The 17,137-nt window shown below is 42.3% G+C and overlaps 1 protein-coding gene across 11 annotated transcripts in view; it reads left to right on the top strand.

Moving 5' to 3' along the window:
• The window catches only part of MTMR3 (myotubularin related protein 3), an 83,812-nt gene that overhangs the window by 44,137 nt on the left and 22,538 nt on the right, over positions 1-17,137 (top strand). For 7 of the 11 annotated variants that reach the window (XM_015425349.1, XM_015425348.1, XM_015425346.1 and 4 more), the window contains exons 4-10: positions 3,940-4,029; positions 5,812-5,928; positions 7,217-7,249; positions 9,803-9,885; positions 11,824-11,990; positions 14,518-14,614; positions 16,635-16,748. In XM_015425349.1, the coding sequence (XP_015280835.1) occupies positions 3,940-4,029; positions 5,812-5,928; positions 7,217-7,249; positions 9,803-9,885; positions 11,824-11,990; positions 14,518-14,614; positions 16,635-16,748 (701 nt within the window). The remainder of the gene's footprint in view (positions 1-3,939; positions 4,030-5,811; positions 5,929-7,216; positions 7,250-9,802; positions 9,886-11,823; positions 11,991-14,517; positions 14,615-16,634; positions 16,749-17,137) is intronic. The other 4 variants (XM_015425352.1, XM_015425350.1, XM_015425347.1 and 1 more) reach the window with 1 other exon arrangement.

Genomic DNA, 17,137 nt, shown 5'->3' with positions numbered 1-17,137 from the left:
CCGCCGCCGCCCGCCCGTCCTTCATCGCCGCCGGGGCCGCCTCCCTCGTCGGGGCCCAGGTGAGTCTTGGGTCGTCCCGGGCCGGCGCTCCCCTTGGTGCTGCCGTCGGTCCCCGGCTGGGACAGGCCAAATGACTATAAACTCTTAATTCCCGTTTTCGGAGTGAGTCAGAGTCAGTGAGCTTTATACTTCATCAAGCCCTTTCCCCTATGTTTCTGTTCAAGGAAAGGGATGTAGATGGAGCAGGACATGTATCCAGTCTCTTCAGGGTTTTGGATAACTAAACTTTATCCTTCCCCCCCCCATCCCCCTGGGGGGAGGTTTTTATTGATTTTTGCAGACTACAAAACTACAACAGAAAATATAGGGAAGGGAACTACATCTAGGGAAAAAAGAAAAAAGACATACAACTAAAAACCCAAGGGTAGGAGATCAATACATCAGTTTATCACCATGCTATTTTCAGAAAGCTACTAATAATACAATGAACTTAGTCGGTTATGCTAGATTAATTATCGTTTAACCATCCCTTTAACTGTTTAAAGAAGTTCCCAGAGCATCCCCAAGTTATTTCAACATTTTTTTCAGGCACAAATCAAAGTCCTTCAGCCCTTAATTATTCTTATCTTTTCTAATACTCGGTTTATATGAGCTTTTGGGGGCAGCTGCCCCCTTTTCAGAGGGGGAGTCCTCGTCCAAAGACCCCGAGCCCAACTCGCCATCAGATTTGCTTTCTTCTTCCTCCCCGTTGCCCTCTTCTCGTTCCCCAAGCTGTGTCCGCAGAAATTCATGTGCTTTAAAAACAGAGTCAATCTTTTCTCTTTTTTTTTATCGTTGAGCTTGAAAATGACACCTTCTGGGATTAACCACCTGTAACTGATGCCATTTGTTTGTAAGAAAAGGGTTAATTCTTTATAGTTCTTTCTCTTCTGCCTTATATCAAATGGAATGTCTTTTAAAATCCTGATATTGTTGCCCCCAATTTTCAAGGGTGTTCCCGAAGTTGCTTTCAAAATAGCATCTCTCACATGTCTCTTCGAGAATCAGACCACTATTTCCCCAGGCAGATTATTTTTCTTGATGTACGATGAATAGGACCTGTAGATCACATCCATCTCGCTGCAAAGGTATTCTGCTGTTAAATCTGTCATTGGGGCTATTGCTTCGCTCAGCCGTTGCTTCAGATTCTATCCTTTAATTTCCGGGACCCCTTGAAACTGTAGGACCAAATTTGCTTTATCCATTTGTAGCTGTAAAAGCTTTGACTCTTCTGTAGCTTGCTTCATTTCCAGCTTTTGCACCTTTTTCTTAACTTTTTTAGTAGTGACGTCCATTTCCTTCATCTTCTCTCCCATTTGCTCTGTTGCTTTTAAGTATGGAGTCAGTTGCATCTGCTGCCATGCCACACTCTGACCAATTATTGACAGTTGTTGTTTAATGCCAGTGATCTCATCCAGCAGGGGGCGCAGGGAGTCAGCCAAGAGTTTTGTGAGCTCAGTGACCTCATCCGTTTGATGACTGCCCCCTAGTTTCGGTTTCAACAGCTTCTCTTTCTCCGGTTTCTTCCCCGCCATCTTTTTGGATTTCTTTACTTTTCAAAAAAGTTGCTAAAGTCTCTGATATTCGCCCGAACGCTTTTCTGCGCTCTGGTAAGTCTCTTAAAACAGTTTTAGTCGCTTATTTTTCCACTCCCCCCTCTTTCTGTCTGTGTTCCGTCTATGCGTTTGGGAGGGACTCCTCCCCCGCTCGCTTTCCCGTCGCTCTTTAGGGGGGGCAGCTTCTTTTTATATCTTCATGCTCGCTTCAACCCGACTCACAGTTCGTTGTTGGCCATTCGGCCTCACTTGTCACAATTTATTTCGCCCGGTCAGCAGCACTTGTACCATGCGGTCACTCAGCGGCAGGACCTTTGGGGCAGACGGGCGCCTCAATTCTCCAGCATTCGGCCATCGAAGAGGTCGCCCCTCAAAAGCCCCCTGGCTGGGAGCCTTTTACCAAGGCTCCGGGGGGGGAGGGTCATGACCCGTCAGACCCCCTCCCACACGCTGGTGTGCAGTTTACATCCCCGGGACGTCCGGGAGATGTGTCTGCCTGCGTGTCGCCATAAACCGGAAGTTTTCTAAACTTTATCCTTTTTGTCACCACCTGCTGTGCTTGTCTGCACCATAGTTTAACTGTTTTATTTACTTCATTTATATCCCGTCTTTGTTCCTGATGCTTACTTCATTTTCCTCTCCTCCATTTTATCCTTGCAACAACCCTCTGAGGTAGGTTGGGTTGAGTATGCAGCTGGTCCAAAGCTGCCCAGCAGGCTTCGATGGCAGAATAGGGTTTTGAACCTAGACTTCCCAGAACCTAGTATGGCACTCTAACCACTAGAATAGGGTTTTGAACCTAGACTTCCCAGGTTCAAAAACCACAGTAATGTGGTTGAAGTGCTGTTTGTCAAGTCATTTGAAATTAAGAACATAAGAGAAGCCAATGTTGGATCAGGCCAATGGCCCATCCAGTCCAGCACTCCATCACACAGTGGCCAAATATACCAGGTGCCATCAGGAGGTCCACCAGTGGGGCCAGGACACTAGAAGCCCTCCCACTGTTGCCCCCCCTCCCAGCACCTTCTGTTTAACTTAATCCTAGGAAAGATAGGTTTTGCTATCTTGTAGTTTGCACGGTTTCTGAGACATCTGAAAATTCATGGTTGGCATCACCAGATATGTGTTAGGAGGTTTTTGAGATTCTGTACCACTGCCCTTTTCCCATATGTTCCAAGTCCCTGGTGCTGCTTTTGAAGTCCCTGCCTCTTTCTTTCCTAGTCTTTTACTCTTTTTTCTAGTCCTCATCACAATATGTAAGTCTATGGAAAGACTTTCTATTGTCTGTTCATCATTGATGATGGATGTCCAATTTAGAGTTTACTTAATGTGGAATTTCAGTTGTTTTTTGCAATGTAGTCAGGGTTTATAAATGGTACCAGTTTAACAATTATATGCATACTTTCTGTGTAGGTGACCTGCCCAAGTTGAAAAACCTGTAATTTGGAGGAAGTTGTTTCTTTCATGCTCTGATGATATGCTGCATCTGAGATAGAAATGAGAACTGTATTTTTCAGTCAAAATATAGGTTAATTTGCACAGAACTGTGTGTAACACTTAAATGAGATCTGTTGCAAGAGACCACTTGCAGATCTTGCATTGTGACTTTTCTAGAATGGAGTAGTTTTGAACTACAGGTGAAAACTGATTATTTGATTTACTGTGAATCTATAATCTGGCGTCTAACAACTGCATGTCGTAAACAAAAGCTGCTTTCTTCATGGTTAAAAAATGAAAGATATGTAAAACAACATGTATGTTCCTATGCATTTGCATTTAGTTACAATGGTTGATATTTTTAAAGCAGCTTTGCGTTTTGGCGAATCAGTACCCCTTGTGTGGGAGTGCACAAATTACCTGCAGTGAGTTTGCAAATACTAGGGGAGGGGGTGTTGATCCTATGCTGCTGAAAGATGAACAGCAATTGGATGTCCTCCCCCTGCTTGCCAATTTCAGGCCCTGAGGGAGAACTGGGCAACTGCAGATGCTACTCAGTTCCTGTCCTCGTGTCAGTGCCTGAATGTCCAGGCAGACCTTATTGACAGACATTGGAATTGAGAGAGACAGACAGACTGGGGAAGAGAGACCAGTAGTTCTGAAATCTGTTTGCTTGGATCCACACATTTGCATGGGCATCATGTCAGCATCTCCTCATATTTCCAGCCAGAATAGATGATGATTGTGAATTTAGGGGATCCCAAGTTTGCAAGAGTAGCTTGTAGAGTAGCTTGTAAAACACAAGTCTTCAGTCTATGTCTTGAGACAAATTTTTCAAATTTCTTACTAACTGGAAATATGTCTGAATGTATCACTATAGAAATCAACTTAATGATCTGTTTCACAGGATGAAGAGACTCAGCACAGCCTTGAATGCATCCAAGCTAATCAGATCTTCCCCAGGAAGCAGCTGATCAGAGAGGATGAGAATCTCCAGGTAATTGCCTATGTTTTGCTCTCATAGCATGTGCAGACCTAGTAGTGTTACTTCTGGCCAAGACCAGGCAGAAGACGTTAAATGGGTTTAATTTGATCTGTGTAATGGAACAAAATTTGTTGCAGTACTTATGCTTATAGTTACAAATTTAATTTTCAGTTAAGTTGAAGGGTCTTGGAAATGGAGCATTTAATTGTTCGATGTTTTCCTGCGAACTACTAATACTCACTTATGTCTGAGGGCCTTCTTCTCTGCCTTTCCTTTACCTTGGAAGGGTTCATTCTTCAGCAAGACAATGTGTATGAATATTTTGGATTTCTTTGTGTGTGTCAGGAGCTGAAAGATGAAATATAAATTACTCAAGTAAGTAAACTCTTCTTGCAGCTGCATACAAGAAAGCCAGTTGGGTGTAGTGGTTAGGAGCATGGACTCTTATCTGGGAAAACCGGGCTTAATTCCCCACTCCTTCACATGCAGCTGCTGGCATGACCTTGGGTCAGTCACAAGTTCTTTCAGAGCTGTTTTCTCAGGAGCTATTCTCAGCCCCACATACCTCACAGGGTGTCTGTTGTGGGAAGGGGAAGGAGATTGTAAGCCACTCTGAGACTCCTTTGGGTAGTGAAGGGCAGGGTATAAATCTAATCTCTTCTTCTACAATGCAGAAAAATATTTTTCTCTCTTTCTCAAATATCTTCAAATATTTTTGTCTTCCCCTGCCCTTCCCAAATTTCTAAAGTTTGAAATTAGGCTGAGCTGAGCCTCTAAAACATATAGTTCCAAACAGGTATAGTGTATGCTCTAGGAGTCCAAATTATATAGGGTAAACACTTTCCTTTACCTTGGAAGGGTTCATTCTTCAGCAAGACAATGTGTATGAATATTTTGGATTTCTTTGTGTGTGTCAGGAGCTGAAAGATGAAATATAAATTACTCAAGTAAGTAAACTCTTCTTGCAGCTGCATACAAGAAAGCCAGTTGGGTGTAGTGGTTAGGAGCATGGACTCTTATCTGGGAAAACCGGGCTTAATTCCCCACTCCTTCACATGCAGCTGCTGGCATGACCTTGGGTCAGTCACAAGTTCTTTCAGAGCTGTTTTCTCAGGAGCTATTCTCAGCCCCACATACCTCACAGGGTGTCTGTTGTGGGAAGGGGAAGGAGATTGTAAGCCACTCTGAGACTCCTTTGGGTAGTGAAGGGCAGGGTATAAATCTAATCTCTTCTTCTACAATGCAGAAAAATATTTTTCTCTCTTTCTCAAATATCTTCAAATATTTTTGTCTTCCCCTGCCCTTCCCAAATTTCTAAAGTTTGAAATTAGGCTGAGCTGAGCCTCTAAAACATATAGTTCCAAACAGGTATAGTGTATGCTCTAGGAGTCCAAATTATATAGGGTAAACACTTTACAAAATCTGCTCTCCTATGAGCCCTGGTGTGTCAAGAATGGTGACCAAACACTGCCGTTGTATAGAGGGAATCCTGAAAATTTCTTCTGAATTTAACTGCCTGCTAAATTAATGTTGTTTTTATTAAGGTTATTTTTGCCTTGGGAACATCAGGTAGTAGTAACTTCCACCAAAATGTCCCATCTTTCATTAGTCTTTCTGTGACTCAAGCTTTGTTCTAGCGGTGCTTTATGTAATTGTAAGTGCTACATATCTATTATGGCATGTCTCATATTTGTACTTATGGGGGGGTGCTAGCCCCCATTGAGCTGATGAGTCTTTTTCTTTTCTTCTCTTCTCTTCTCTTTTTGGAAATTGACCTTTTCCTTTGCTCTACAGGTCCCTTTTCTTGAACTTCATGGTGAAAGCACAGAATTTGTGGGACGAGCAGAAGATGCCATTATTGCACTTTCCAACTACAGGCTTCACATCAAATTTAAGGAATCGGTTGTGAATGTAAGCGTTAGTTTTTATTTTTACTCTTCAGGAAAGGTGGTTTTCCTGGTGACTCTATCAAGTGAACTTGTTGCAGGAACAGAAGCTGCGACTTCTATAATATGCAGCCAGAGACTGGTAGTTCTGTGTGGATGTCTTGGAAATTGAAAGAGTCTGAAGTGGGTTGTCCTTCAGGTAGGGGCTGCTACATGCAGTGAATCATAGTATTCTTCATTCAGCATTCTGTTAGATTCAGTTAGTAGGTGCTTCTTTGGTTGAAGTCAGGAAGGCCCTACTATGTATTGGAAAGTACCTCAATTAGAATGTGGCATTTTCAGTTTTTTCTATGAAATTCTATTCCTGCAGAGACAACTGTTCTACTCTGTACAATGCTGCAGTTCACCTACTCTCATTTAGGATGTTTAGGCTGTTCCAGTGCTTGAAAGAGAAACTCTCATCCCCTTTTGCTGTTTGTGCTAATGTGGCCAGGCAATCTGAGTTTTTGTGATCAGTTGCAGTCTTTTTAAAATGTTGATTAGGGCAAGAAATGCTTTGCATAATTTTAAAAAATTCATATATTTTGGTTTCCATGTCATAATCCTTCAGGTTGCAAGTTACAACAATTCCCTTGTTTGCAGCTGCAAACCACACCTGACACCTCAAGTAGTGTTTCTTTTGCTTCATATCTCCTCACCAGCTGTGAGTCATGTGGAAGTTATGTTGATGAAATGAGGTAGACTAGAATTCAGCTTGTCATTCCATAGTAAGATTTGGTCTTGTAAGCTGATCCTAGCATATCAGTTTTGTTTGCATTCACATGTGTGTGAGAAAACGTGAAGACCCCTGAGATAGCTGTCTGGGAGAACAAGTGCTTCAGATGTCCCTGAACATATAATATAGCTGTAGTCTTCAGCATTCTCAATAGCAAGTTTTGTGTCAACTGAACTAAGTAAATATAGCATATTGTTTACGAATGTGATTATCATAATTAAATTTTATAACTGTAAGGTCAGTGAGCATTCATAATCTAATAAGAATTTTGAATAGGCTCCTTGCAAAGATACTGGCACTTAGCATGTGATGTTGGATGTGAAATTCTGAGGATTTTGTTTTTTGTTACCTGGCCTCCCCAAAATAAAGCTCCTGAAGCTGCTTCTTGTGGATATTGTGGGGTAGGGCAGTGACAACCAGGTACCTAGTTACTCATGTGTGGTGTGTCAGAGGTAGGGGAGGTGAAATCTGGTTGAAATTGTCCAAAGTCTACCTTCTGGTTTTATCCTAATTTTGTTCTTTGTTTATAATTCAATAGAATGTCTGTAAATTTGCTGCTTGTGAGACCTCAGTAAGTAAAATAGTAATGCTGTACAACACTTTTTTCTGCTGCACCTTTGCTTGGAACAAAATAAACTTGTGCTGACCTGTGCTCACCTTGCAATAGAGGCTGGAGCTATCATGCATGAGGCATTTGAGTGGATAAATTCATGGATGATCCAGAAATAGGAAGCTGATGTTCCTTGTAGAAAAGACAAAAGTCTTAGTAGGCCAAGCAATAAGCTGATGGCATTGTGACTTTCAAAAATGTTGATACACTCATCCATGGGATCATTTGTGTACCCAAGAGTGACAACTTCAGTGCAAATCTAAACTTGAATGCTCAGGCTGGTCTCTTGGTTGGCTTCAGTTAAGAAAGTAATTTTAATTGTGGCATCTGGGACGTATAGAGTAATGAATATGTTTGTGGTTTTGAATGCCACAGAGAAGAACTGAGACCTCTTGAAGTGGATTTTCAAATATGGCACGATAGGATTTAAGGAGTAAGATATGAGAATTTTAATGACATTTTCCCTCCTCTGGTTCAGTTAATGTCTTGATTTTTATTCCCTTGCTTATCTATAATCATTTAATATCCCTGGAAGTAGTTCCTATCTACAAACCACAGTAAATTCAGAAATGTTGTTCTTTTCCCCCCTAACATCTGTTAAGACAAAATTAGTTTAAGTACTGGGAATTACCCTCAGGAAAATTATTCTGGTTGTCTCGGACAGCTTTGCATGATCACTAAAAAGGCTAAATGGTTGCTTCATATGCAGAACTGGTATACTTCTGTCAGATTAGACAGATTGCTGTTTGGAGAGTGAACTGATTGCATGGTGTGACTTGATTTGTGATATAAGTGATATACTCAAGCATGGAAATTGGTCAGGGAAAAGAGGTTTGTGTCAAATGGTCTAATGAGAAAGATGGAAGGGCATGTGGAATTTGCATGGCAGTGAAGCAAGTATGCATGGCAAGAAGACAAAATGGAGCATGATACTTAAGTTTTACCTGGGAAGTATATGTGCCACATTTTGTAGCATATGATGCGGAAGGCTATATTTGATAAGGAAGTTTGTTGAGAAAGAAAGAAAAAAATGAAACAAATGGAGGGCAAGGGACTGGCCAGGGGAAAAGATGATAGGGTGCTAAGAAACATGTGTGTGAACTAATAAGTTAGAGGAGGCTTTTAAAATGAGATGCACAAGTTAGATCTTGGAAAGTTTTGATGAAGGGAAGAGAGGAGCTGACCTACAGTGAAAATTCTTGGAGTAATTGTGTTTTCTTATGAGCATTTAGCAAGGGACTTTGGCAAAAGCTTTCTGCAAGGATGTAATGTTTACCAGATCACATGTACCTACATGTTTGTGTCTTCATAGAGTTTTAGATCATTTATGTGGCAAGGCTTCCTTTTGGAAGAGACAGCTGATAACTTCCTCAGCAAGCCTTTTTCTTAATCAAATATAGGGTGTTAAGGGAGCCATATGTCCTCTGTGCCAGAGAGATCTTTGAGGACCAAGCCCACATAGGGCTCTGTTTCAGTCTTCTTGGTGCCAAAGACAGAGAAGTACATGAGGGAAGCCCTTATCTTGGGAGGAGGCTCGATCAACTGAAAGCCATATTAATTGCTTTCTCATCTCCACTAGTGTGATTCCTGTTAATGTAAAAGGTTGTTGTCCCCGTAGCTCCCTACCTGTTGCAGAGTTGCTGCCATCCTGCTTCCATTCAGCTGAAGGGGTGAGAGGAGGATGACATTTGTTTGTTGCAGTTTGGCTTCTATGACTGTCCCCTCTGCACTTGTATGGAGAAATGTGTGTGCCATGAATTCTGGAGACAATGCCTCCATTGTTGCTTGATCTTACTGGCTGCTCTTCTGTTGATAGGAGTGCACAGTCTGCTCCACCAGAAGCTGAGTTGTGAAGAGACAGAAGTGCAGAACTTATAAATGCTAGCAAGATGCACATCATTATAATAGACAAACCTGTATATTACTTGGGGGAATACATTTCACCCACCACAGGGTGCTTGACAGCATATTCTGGATCAGTCATGGTCTAAGGAGGATAGGCATTGACTTGTTCCACAATATTTGTGGATGTGGTATTTCAGTGTCCCTTATAAATAGGAGGCTGCCATTCAGTCTTTTTGGTAAAAATGCTGTGTATTGGGATACTATTCAGTTACAGTCCTCTGATGATGCCAATATGAGACCTGGGGAGGGCAGATTTTTATCTCACCCTTACAGTAGAGAACTCCTTCCCCACTCCTAGCCTTAAGAATGATCTTTTAGGAACAGGGTATGCATCTGTGGGGAGTGGAGAGCAGCAATAACAGGGTCAAAGTGGGAGGAGGGTTAATATGGTCTGTCGTAACTTCACTGATGTTCCCAAGAATGTAGCCTTCTTCATGATTTAACACGTGCTGTCTATTCATTTGGGATGCAAAGAGTGAGAGTTTATTCACTTAAGAGTAATAGCTCATTTCAGGTTCTGAATTATCTAATAAATCCAAATAATGAATGCCAAGAAACTACCATTTCAGAGCCTTTTTGAGTAAGGTCATTTAATCTTCTTAATCACAGGTTCCATTACAGCTTATAGAAAATGTTGAATGCCGGGACATATTTCAGCTTCAGTTGACTTGTAAGGACTGTAAAGTTATCAGGTATGTATAAATTGCCTCAGAGGTTGGACAATATTGCAATCAGTGGTGTTTTTTGTTAGGGTAACATTTTGTTGTCTGTACTTATCCAGTAGAACATCTTATAATCCAGTCCAGTTTATGTTTAACCAGAACTGAAGGCGTCCAGTTGTGGCAGAATAATGAATTCCCAGAGTCTGTCCTATCCCGGTGGCTGTATTAGGTTCTGAACTGAAACTCTTCTGTGTTCATTTTCATGGATTTCAAAAAGCATCTCCTATTCCTGGCACTCTTTCAATGTATTTCTATTGTTACATTGCAGCTCTTTTCGTCACTACCATCCACATTTGCCCTCAGTCCTCAGCTTTGTTTCCCGCACTGCTGTTTAATGCTATTGTGGTAACCCATGAGAACCTGTCAATTTATCAGTTGTTTTAAAGCATTTATATGCCACCTCTCTCAAAAAAACTGCTTGTGGTGGCTTGCAGCTTAAGAACAATAAAACAATAAAAGCTAAAACTAATCAAATCAGCAATAAAAAGTCATTTCCCGCAGTCCATTACTTCACCTCTGCTGGCAGGACACAAGAGCAGAGCTTGAGGTGAGGATCTTAACTGGCAAGAAGGGTAGCGTGAATGGAGCCAGTGTTTCAGGATACAATATACAGGTCCATGAGTAGTGAAAGTCCATAAATGGTACATAGACAGGACGAAGACTCCGGATTTTGATCTTCGTTTCGATCGCTCTTCTTCAAGAAGTTCATACTACTTCATAAAGTACTCATAATGTACAGAAGACTTTGAAATGGTATATGTAGGAGGAAAAATCCTTCACACAGCACTCACAGCGTATAAAAGCCTTCAAACCAGTATTACAGGAGAAAATTCAATCCTATTATAATCATTCACAGCCAGGCACCCGATCAGCAAGGGAACAAACTCTTCAATAGTCGGTAAGCTTAAGGCTTTTATACACTGTGTCTACTGTGTAAAGGGTTTTTCCTCCTACATATACCATTTCAAAGTCTGAATATATATGAACCGACCTTTTAGGTGTTAGGTACCAATTGTATATAGTTTTTGTAAAATTTTCATTTAAATCAGAAGATACTGAATTTGATTGTTGTTGTCCCCACCGGCAGTGGTGGCTCCAAGTTAGGACGGCACAGTGGTGACAGTGGAGACAGGCTGAGTGGGGGCCTTCCGGAGGGTGGCTGCTTCAGGTCGCCAGGCAAGCCAGTGGGGAACCTACGTGCTGACCCAAAGATGGGGGAGACAGAGAACCAGGTCGCTGGGCGTGCCCGTCGCCACAGCCGCAGGACCCACCTGCAAGCTGCAACGGGGATGCTAGTGCAGACCATGCTCACGGGGATGCCAGTGCAGACCATGGCCAGCTGAGGTGTGGGAGCCATGGCGAGAGCTGCTGACCCCTCCCCGGAGGGGGGAGGAGGAAGGCACGAATGAGCCCTTAAAAGGGCTGCCCGCCTTAGCCAATGGGAGCAGGAAAAGGGAGGAAAGAGAATAGGGGGACCAGCAAGGGAAGGGAAAATGGAGGTGGGAAGATAGAGGAGTGGATAAAAGGAGGCCAAATGCTGGGATCGAGGAGGAGAACGACAGGGGAGTGATGATGGGCGAGGAGGGATAGAAAGCGAGAGAGAGAGATGCCAAACTCTGGAGGGGCCTACTGCCAGATGGCCAAGGCCCCTCACCTGTTAACTGAGGTCCCAGCAGCCCCTTTGTGATCCCCAGCCCCAAGGTGGAGGAAGGGGCTGAGGGGGGACCAGGGGTAGGGTGACACTTATGTTCTGTCGGTGATGCTGTTATGCTGCATTTTTGTGTTTATTGCTTCTGGTTTGTTATTAAATAAAGTCATAAATGCCAGTGTTTTCTGCTCTGGTTTGGTGTGAATCCTATGGCTTGGATCTTGGTGAAAATTAATAGAGTTGTTTCTATTTTTTAATAGGTGTCAGTTTTCTACCTTTGAGCAATGTCAAGAGTGGCTTAAACGGCTGAACAATGCAATACGTCCTCCATCAAAGATAGAAGATCTGTTTTCATTTGCTTACCATGCCTGGTGTATGGAGGTGTATGCTAGTGAAAAAGAACAGCACGGTGATTTGTGTCGACCAGGTATGATGCAGACACTATGTATACCCAAAATATGAATTAACGTTACAGCTTTTTAGGACTGCACTAGTATTTTGCCTGTGAGAATCTGGGAAGAAAAAGTGGGGGGCAAAGTTTTCCCCAAAACCTCCTTTCCTTTTTATACATTGTTGTCTACTTGCAACCATTTCTTTCCCCAGTCTGCGTTTTTTGTCCCACTTTTTAAAAACATGGGCTTCTTCCTAAGGCAGTCCTAGCTAATGAAGAAGAAGAGAAGAGATTGGATTTATTCCCTGCCCTTCACTACCCAAAGGTGTCTCAGAGCGGCTTACAAACTTCTTTCCCTTCCCCTCCCCGCAACAGACACCCTGTGAGGTAGGTGGGGCTGAGAGAACTCTAACAGAAACTGCTCTTTTTCAAGAACAGCTCTTATCAGAACTATGGCTTGCCCAAGGTCATCCAGAAAGGTGCAAGTGGAGACGTGGGGAATCAAACCCGGTTCTCCCAGATTAGAGTCCGCGCACTTAACCACTACACCAAACTGGTGTAGAATATGCCCGTCTGTTCTCTGATCCCTGTTCCATTTTGGCTCAGCCCTACAATATAGGCATGTAGAAGAATACAGAAAATAGCAAAATGCATACCTTCTACTAGTGTTACAAAGGCATCCAGTTAGAAATAAGTTACATGCTACCTCTGCTAACTTTTTGATCTTACAAAACTGATTTTAACTAAAATTGATCCTAGCATTTCTCTCACCAGCATGAGATTAATTCAGGTCCAAATTAATTCATTGATTGGTTTCCAAATTGTGATTTGTGGCCTGTAAGCACAACCATGCTGTTTCTTATCACCTCATTTCATAACAGTGTTCTGAAGCTGAGCTCGTGAGGCAGCAGCCTGTTAAGCTGTGGTGTTAATGGCTTCCATGAGGCTGCAGGATACCTTGAGAGCAGGAGAAGCCATGGGAGGAGGGGCTGTTTTAGTTAACAGTAAAGGGAATAGGACTCCTTAGAAGGTGGAGGTGGGGAGAGCCAGGAACAGGGGCTTGACAGCAAAAACTTGTAAAGCCTCAGAACTAAAGCTGTTGTCTTGGAGGGGAAAAGAGACCTGGCCTAGCTAGAGACCAGACCTTGGAACGAGGGTTCTTTTAATGCCTATATGCTGGCGGTTTCTTGGCTGTTTGATAGACGATCCTTTCAGTTGCTAAATTAGATAAGGCAATGCAGTGCACATATTTCTGTTTTTGTACAGCTTGGGCTTCAAGCTGCATCTGTCAAGAATATTGGGTTGACAAAGGCTGATTTCCCTAAAAAAAATTTTTTTTCCTCCACAGAGAAATACCCTTTTAAAAATCAGAATAATTCAGATGTGCTGTAGCATGGTGTTTTTCTCCAGAGATGACTTCAGTGGTTCCCTGAGTAAAAATCTTGTTGTATGCAAGTGGCAGTTCATATATCATCCTTGATACTTGCTTATTGTGAGGCCTGTTCTGCACTCATAATATCACCACAAATATTTTTATGCCGCCCCTTAGATTTTTTTTTATTGCCACACTTTGGAAAAGGAGAACAATGGTCTTAGTGGCAGGTTAATCACTATGCATACCTGGCCAGGTCAGAATGCATTCCACAGTGGACTGCAGTTCTCTCCATTTTCCAAATGCTGCAAGAACAGATTGGTGCCTGGACTTTGTTTGAGGATTGTCTTTCATTATTTTTGACATAAGAGTGCTCCGTGTAATCTCTCCCACATCTTCCCAAAAATCTTATGGGAAGGCTGAATATATATTACTAGTACCTTTGAGGCCATCCCTAGTACTTGAGGATCAAAGAGGGTCTCAAGAGTACCCACATGTATTTAACATGCTTTGTGTTCTTGTTTTATGGCAGTTACGTTCTGGAAACATTCTTGTGGTCAGCAAAAATGTAGAAATGAGAATTGCATTCATCTTAACCTGTTTCCTGGCCTATAAACTTTCCTTCCTTTTGATGCTAAGCTGCATCACATGCGCAAAAATAACTATAGTCAAGTAAGTGATAGAACCAAATTGAAAAGCAGTGAAGTGATGATGGCTTTCTGAAGGCATCTTCATAAGTGACACTTGTTCTGTTTGGGGCATCATCCCCATGCAGGGTGGAAAATGTATTAATTGGCAGCTGTTTAATTAGCATACTTGAAATAAAATGAATGCAGGTTCTATACTTCATACATGAAGTTGTACAACGTCATCTGAACCTTTCCTGAGAGTTTGGTAGAAGTAACTCATATAAATTGAGCTTCTGCTTGCTGGTATGATCTGTTGAAACAGCAGTGTGGTAATTTTTGGGTAAATCTAAAGAGATTTGAGTCTTAATACTGTTCGTGAAACCATTGACTACTGATTTTTCATTATCAGTTAAATCGCAGGCCATTTAAAGATACCTACTGAACACAGATTTCTTGCAATGGAGAGAAATTCAGCAGATTTGTTGTTTTCTTTTCTAAATCAGGGAGATAAATGCTGTCCTATTAAAAAATTAAGTGCTGTTTTGTCCTTATTTATGTTTAGGGGATCACGTAACATCAAGATTTAAAAATGAGGTTGAAAGGATGGGTTTTGATATGAACAATGCCTGGAGGATTTCCAATATCAATGAGAAGTACAAGTAAGTTTTGTGGATACTTGTAGACAGCTGCGCATTGGTTAGATATTGTTAATATTGGTGTTCTGGAACAGATCAGTCATAGCTCCAACTGTGATAGAATCTTGTTGCATATCCTGGCACTGTCAATAATGTTTAGGTTGTTATGTGGATGACAGATCATGTCTGATACTTATGCTTTGTTTTCTAATGTCTGTAATTCTGGTCCTATTACTTTGCTTATGAAACACCTTATTTTTGTTGATTGCACTGACTTACGTTGTGCAATCAGCCTTGAGCCTCAGAGAGGTGATAAATAATGTAAATTAACAAATAAATAGAAAAGAAGAAGAGATTGGATTTATACCCTGCCCTTCACTACCCAAAAGAGAGCGGCTTACAAACTCCTTTCCCTTCCCCTCCCCACAACAGACATCCTGTGAGGTAGGTGGGGCTGAGAGAGCTCTGACAGAAACTGCTCTTTTTCAAGAACAGCTGTGCCAGAACTATGGCTTGCCCAAGGTCATCCAGCCAGGTGCAAGTGGAAGAGTGGGGAACTAAACCCAGTTCTCCCAGATTAGAGTCCGCGCACTTAACCACTACACCAAACCTAAAGATCTGGAAAACAGAATGGTAGAGCCTCACACATAGTTAACCACTGAGAACAGGGCGCACAGCTACAATGCCTGTTGCCATCTGTGCAGCTTGGCAGTGGTAGCTGTGCACCCCACTCCCTGCCATGTAGCCATAAAGAGCTCTTGAAATATCAGATAATTCAGTATACTCAATATAACTAGAGGTTTTATCTTAACAGTTTTTTAACGGCTGCTTCTGGTCTGAAGTCTGTTTTATTGATAGTTTTTACATTGTAAATGTCCAGTGGCTTCTTTTTAATAGCTTGTTGCTTTATATTATTATATGTAAGTTTAAGCCGCTTCTGTGTAAGGGCTCTGAAGAGGTGCCATAGAAATATTCCAAATTATACACGTTTCTGACCTTGCTTTTGGTTCTCTGCTGGCCTTAAAGAACTTTTGTTGCTGCTGTTGTTGTTCAGTTGCACAGTCGAGTCCGACTCCTAGCATGCAACAACAGGGCCAGTAACGGCAGCAACAAAATCAGGCCGTCCTTTAATTTATTTTATTTATTTATTATTCACATTTATACCCCGCCCTCCCCATAGGCTCAGGGCGGCTTACAGAGGTGAGGCAGAACATAAAATACATAATACATTTAAAAACATAGTACATCTTAAATTCCTATACAGACAAAGTGCTCAATGATGTCATAGTCCAAAGATGACGGATTGTATGTCCGAGTTCCAAGTTGACGGCCAGGGTTTCCTCCATGTTCGGATGTTTCCTCCGGGCTTCATCCAACCCACCACGGTGGTAGTATAGCGGCGGGGGTGGGGGGGCGGCTCCTACTCAAAAGCCTGGTGGAAGAGCTCCGTCTTGCAGGCCCTGCGGAACTGCATAAGATCCCGCAGGGCCCGGGTCTCCCCTGGGAGCTCATTCCACCAGGTAGGAGCCGCCACCGAAAAAGCCCTGGTCCTAGTGGCGGCTAGTTTGATCTCCTTGGGGCCCGGAATAGCTAGCAAATTTTGGGCCCCTAACCGTATTGCTCTTGGAACATACGGGGAAAGGCGGTCCCTCAGGTAGGTTGGACCCTGGCCATGTAGGGCTTTATAGGTCTGGACCATATAATGTAGGACCATGTCTGGTAATTTGAAAACAGTTATTACTGAGTGCTTGTTAAGTAGCTCGAACGAGAAGGTAGTGCCAACAAAGGACATTGAGACTGCAGAGGGCAAGGGAGGGACACCATGCAGCTTGATCCAAACTTCAACAGTTACAAATCTGTTAAAGATAGTCAAAAGATAAACCTAGCAGGTTGGCAGTTTTCCATTGTGCTGTGTATGTATTTGCACACTGCTTCCACACTACTGGGTCTGTTAAAATATGGCGGAGTTATACATACATGGTTTTGTTTGTTTATTGTTAGCTTGCCACTTGCATTTTTCTGCTAATGTACTTCTTCCATGTAGACTTTGCAGTAGCTACCCCCAAGAACTCATAGTTCCTGCTTGGATCACAGATAAAGAGCTGGAGAGTGTGGCAAGCTTCCGATCTTGGAAACGCATCCCTGCTGTCGTTTACAGGTAAGATGTTCCTCAAAAACAGTAATCTTGTCATCAAAAGGTTATGGATCTGGGTCCAAGTCAGCCCCATTGATCTTTCAGCAGGCACAAGTGACCTTTGACTTGCTTTTCCCAGGCAGTCAACTACTCACTGCTCTGATACAAGCAAAATCAGTGAGGGCTCTGGGAAATTGCTGGAAAACCATGAGAGTGTGTGTTTTATGTGTTGTCAAGTCACTTCTGACTCTGTTTAAAATCAGAGTCATTCAGCATACTTGAGAAGAATTAAGAAAAAGATCACTGTCTCCATAAACATACTTAATATTTGCAGCAGTACGTACATTTTCAAATTCTCAGGACTATCCATCTGATTGCTGTACTGTGTATGTATAAGAACCTTATTGCCTTTA

The sequence above is a fragment of the Gekko japonicus genome, unplaced genomic scaffold (genome assembly GCF_001447785.1).
Source record: "Gekko japonicus isolate JY-2015 unplaced genomic scaffold, Gekko_japonicus_V1.1 scaffold135, whole genome shotgun sequence".
NCBI classification, from domain to species: domain Eukaryota; kingdom Metazoa; phylum Chordata; class Lepidosauria; order Squamata; family Gekkonidae; genus Gekko; species Gekko japonicus.
This window is presented reverse-complemented; position numbering and strand designations above follow the sequence as displayed.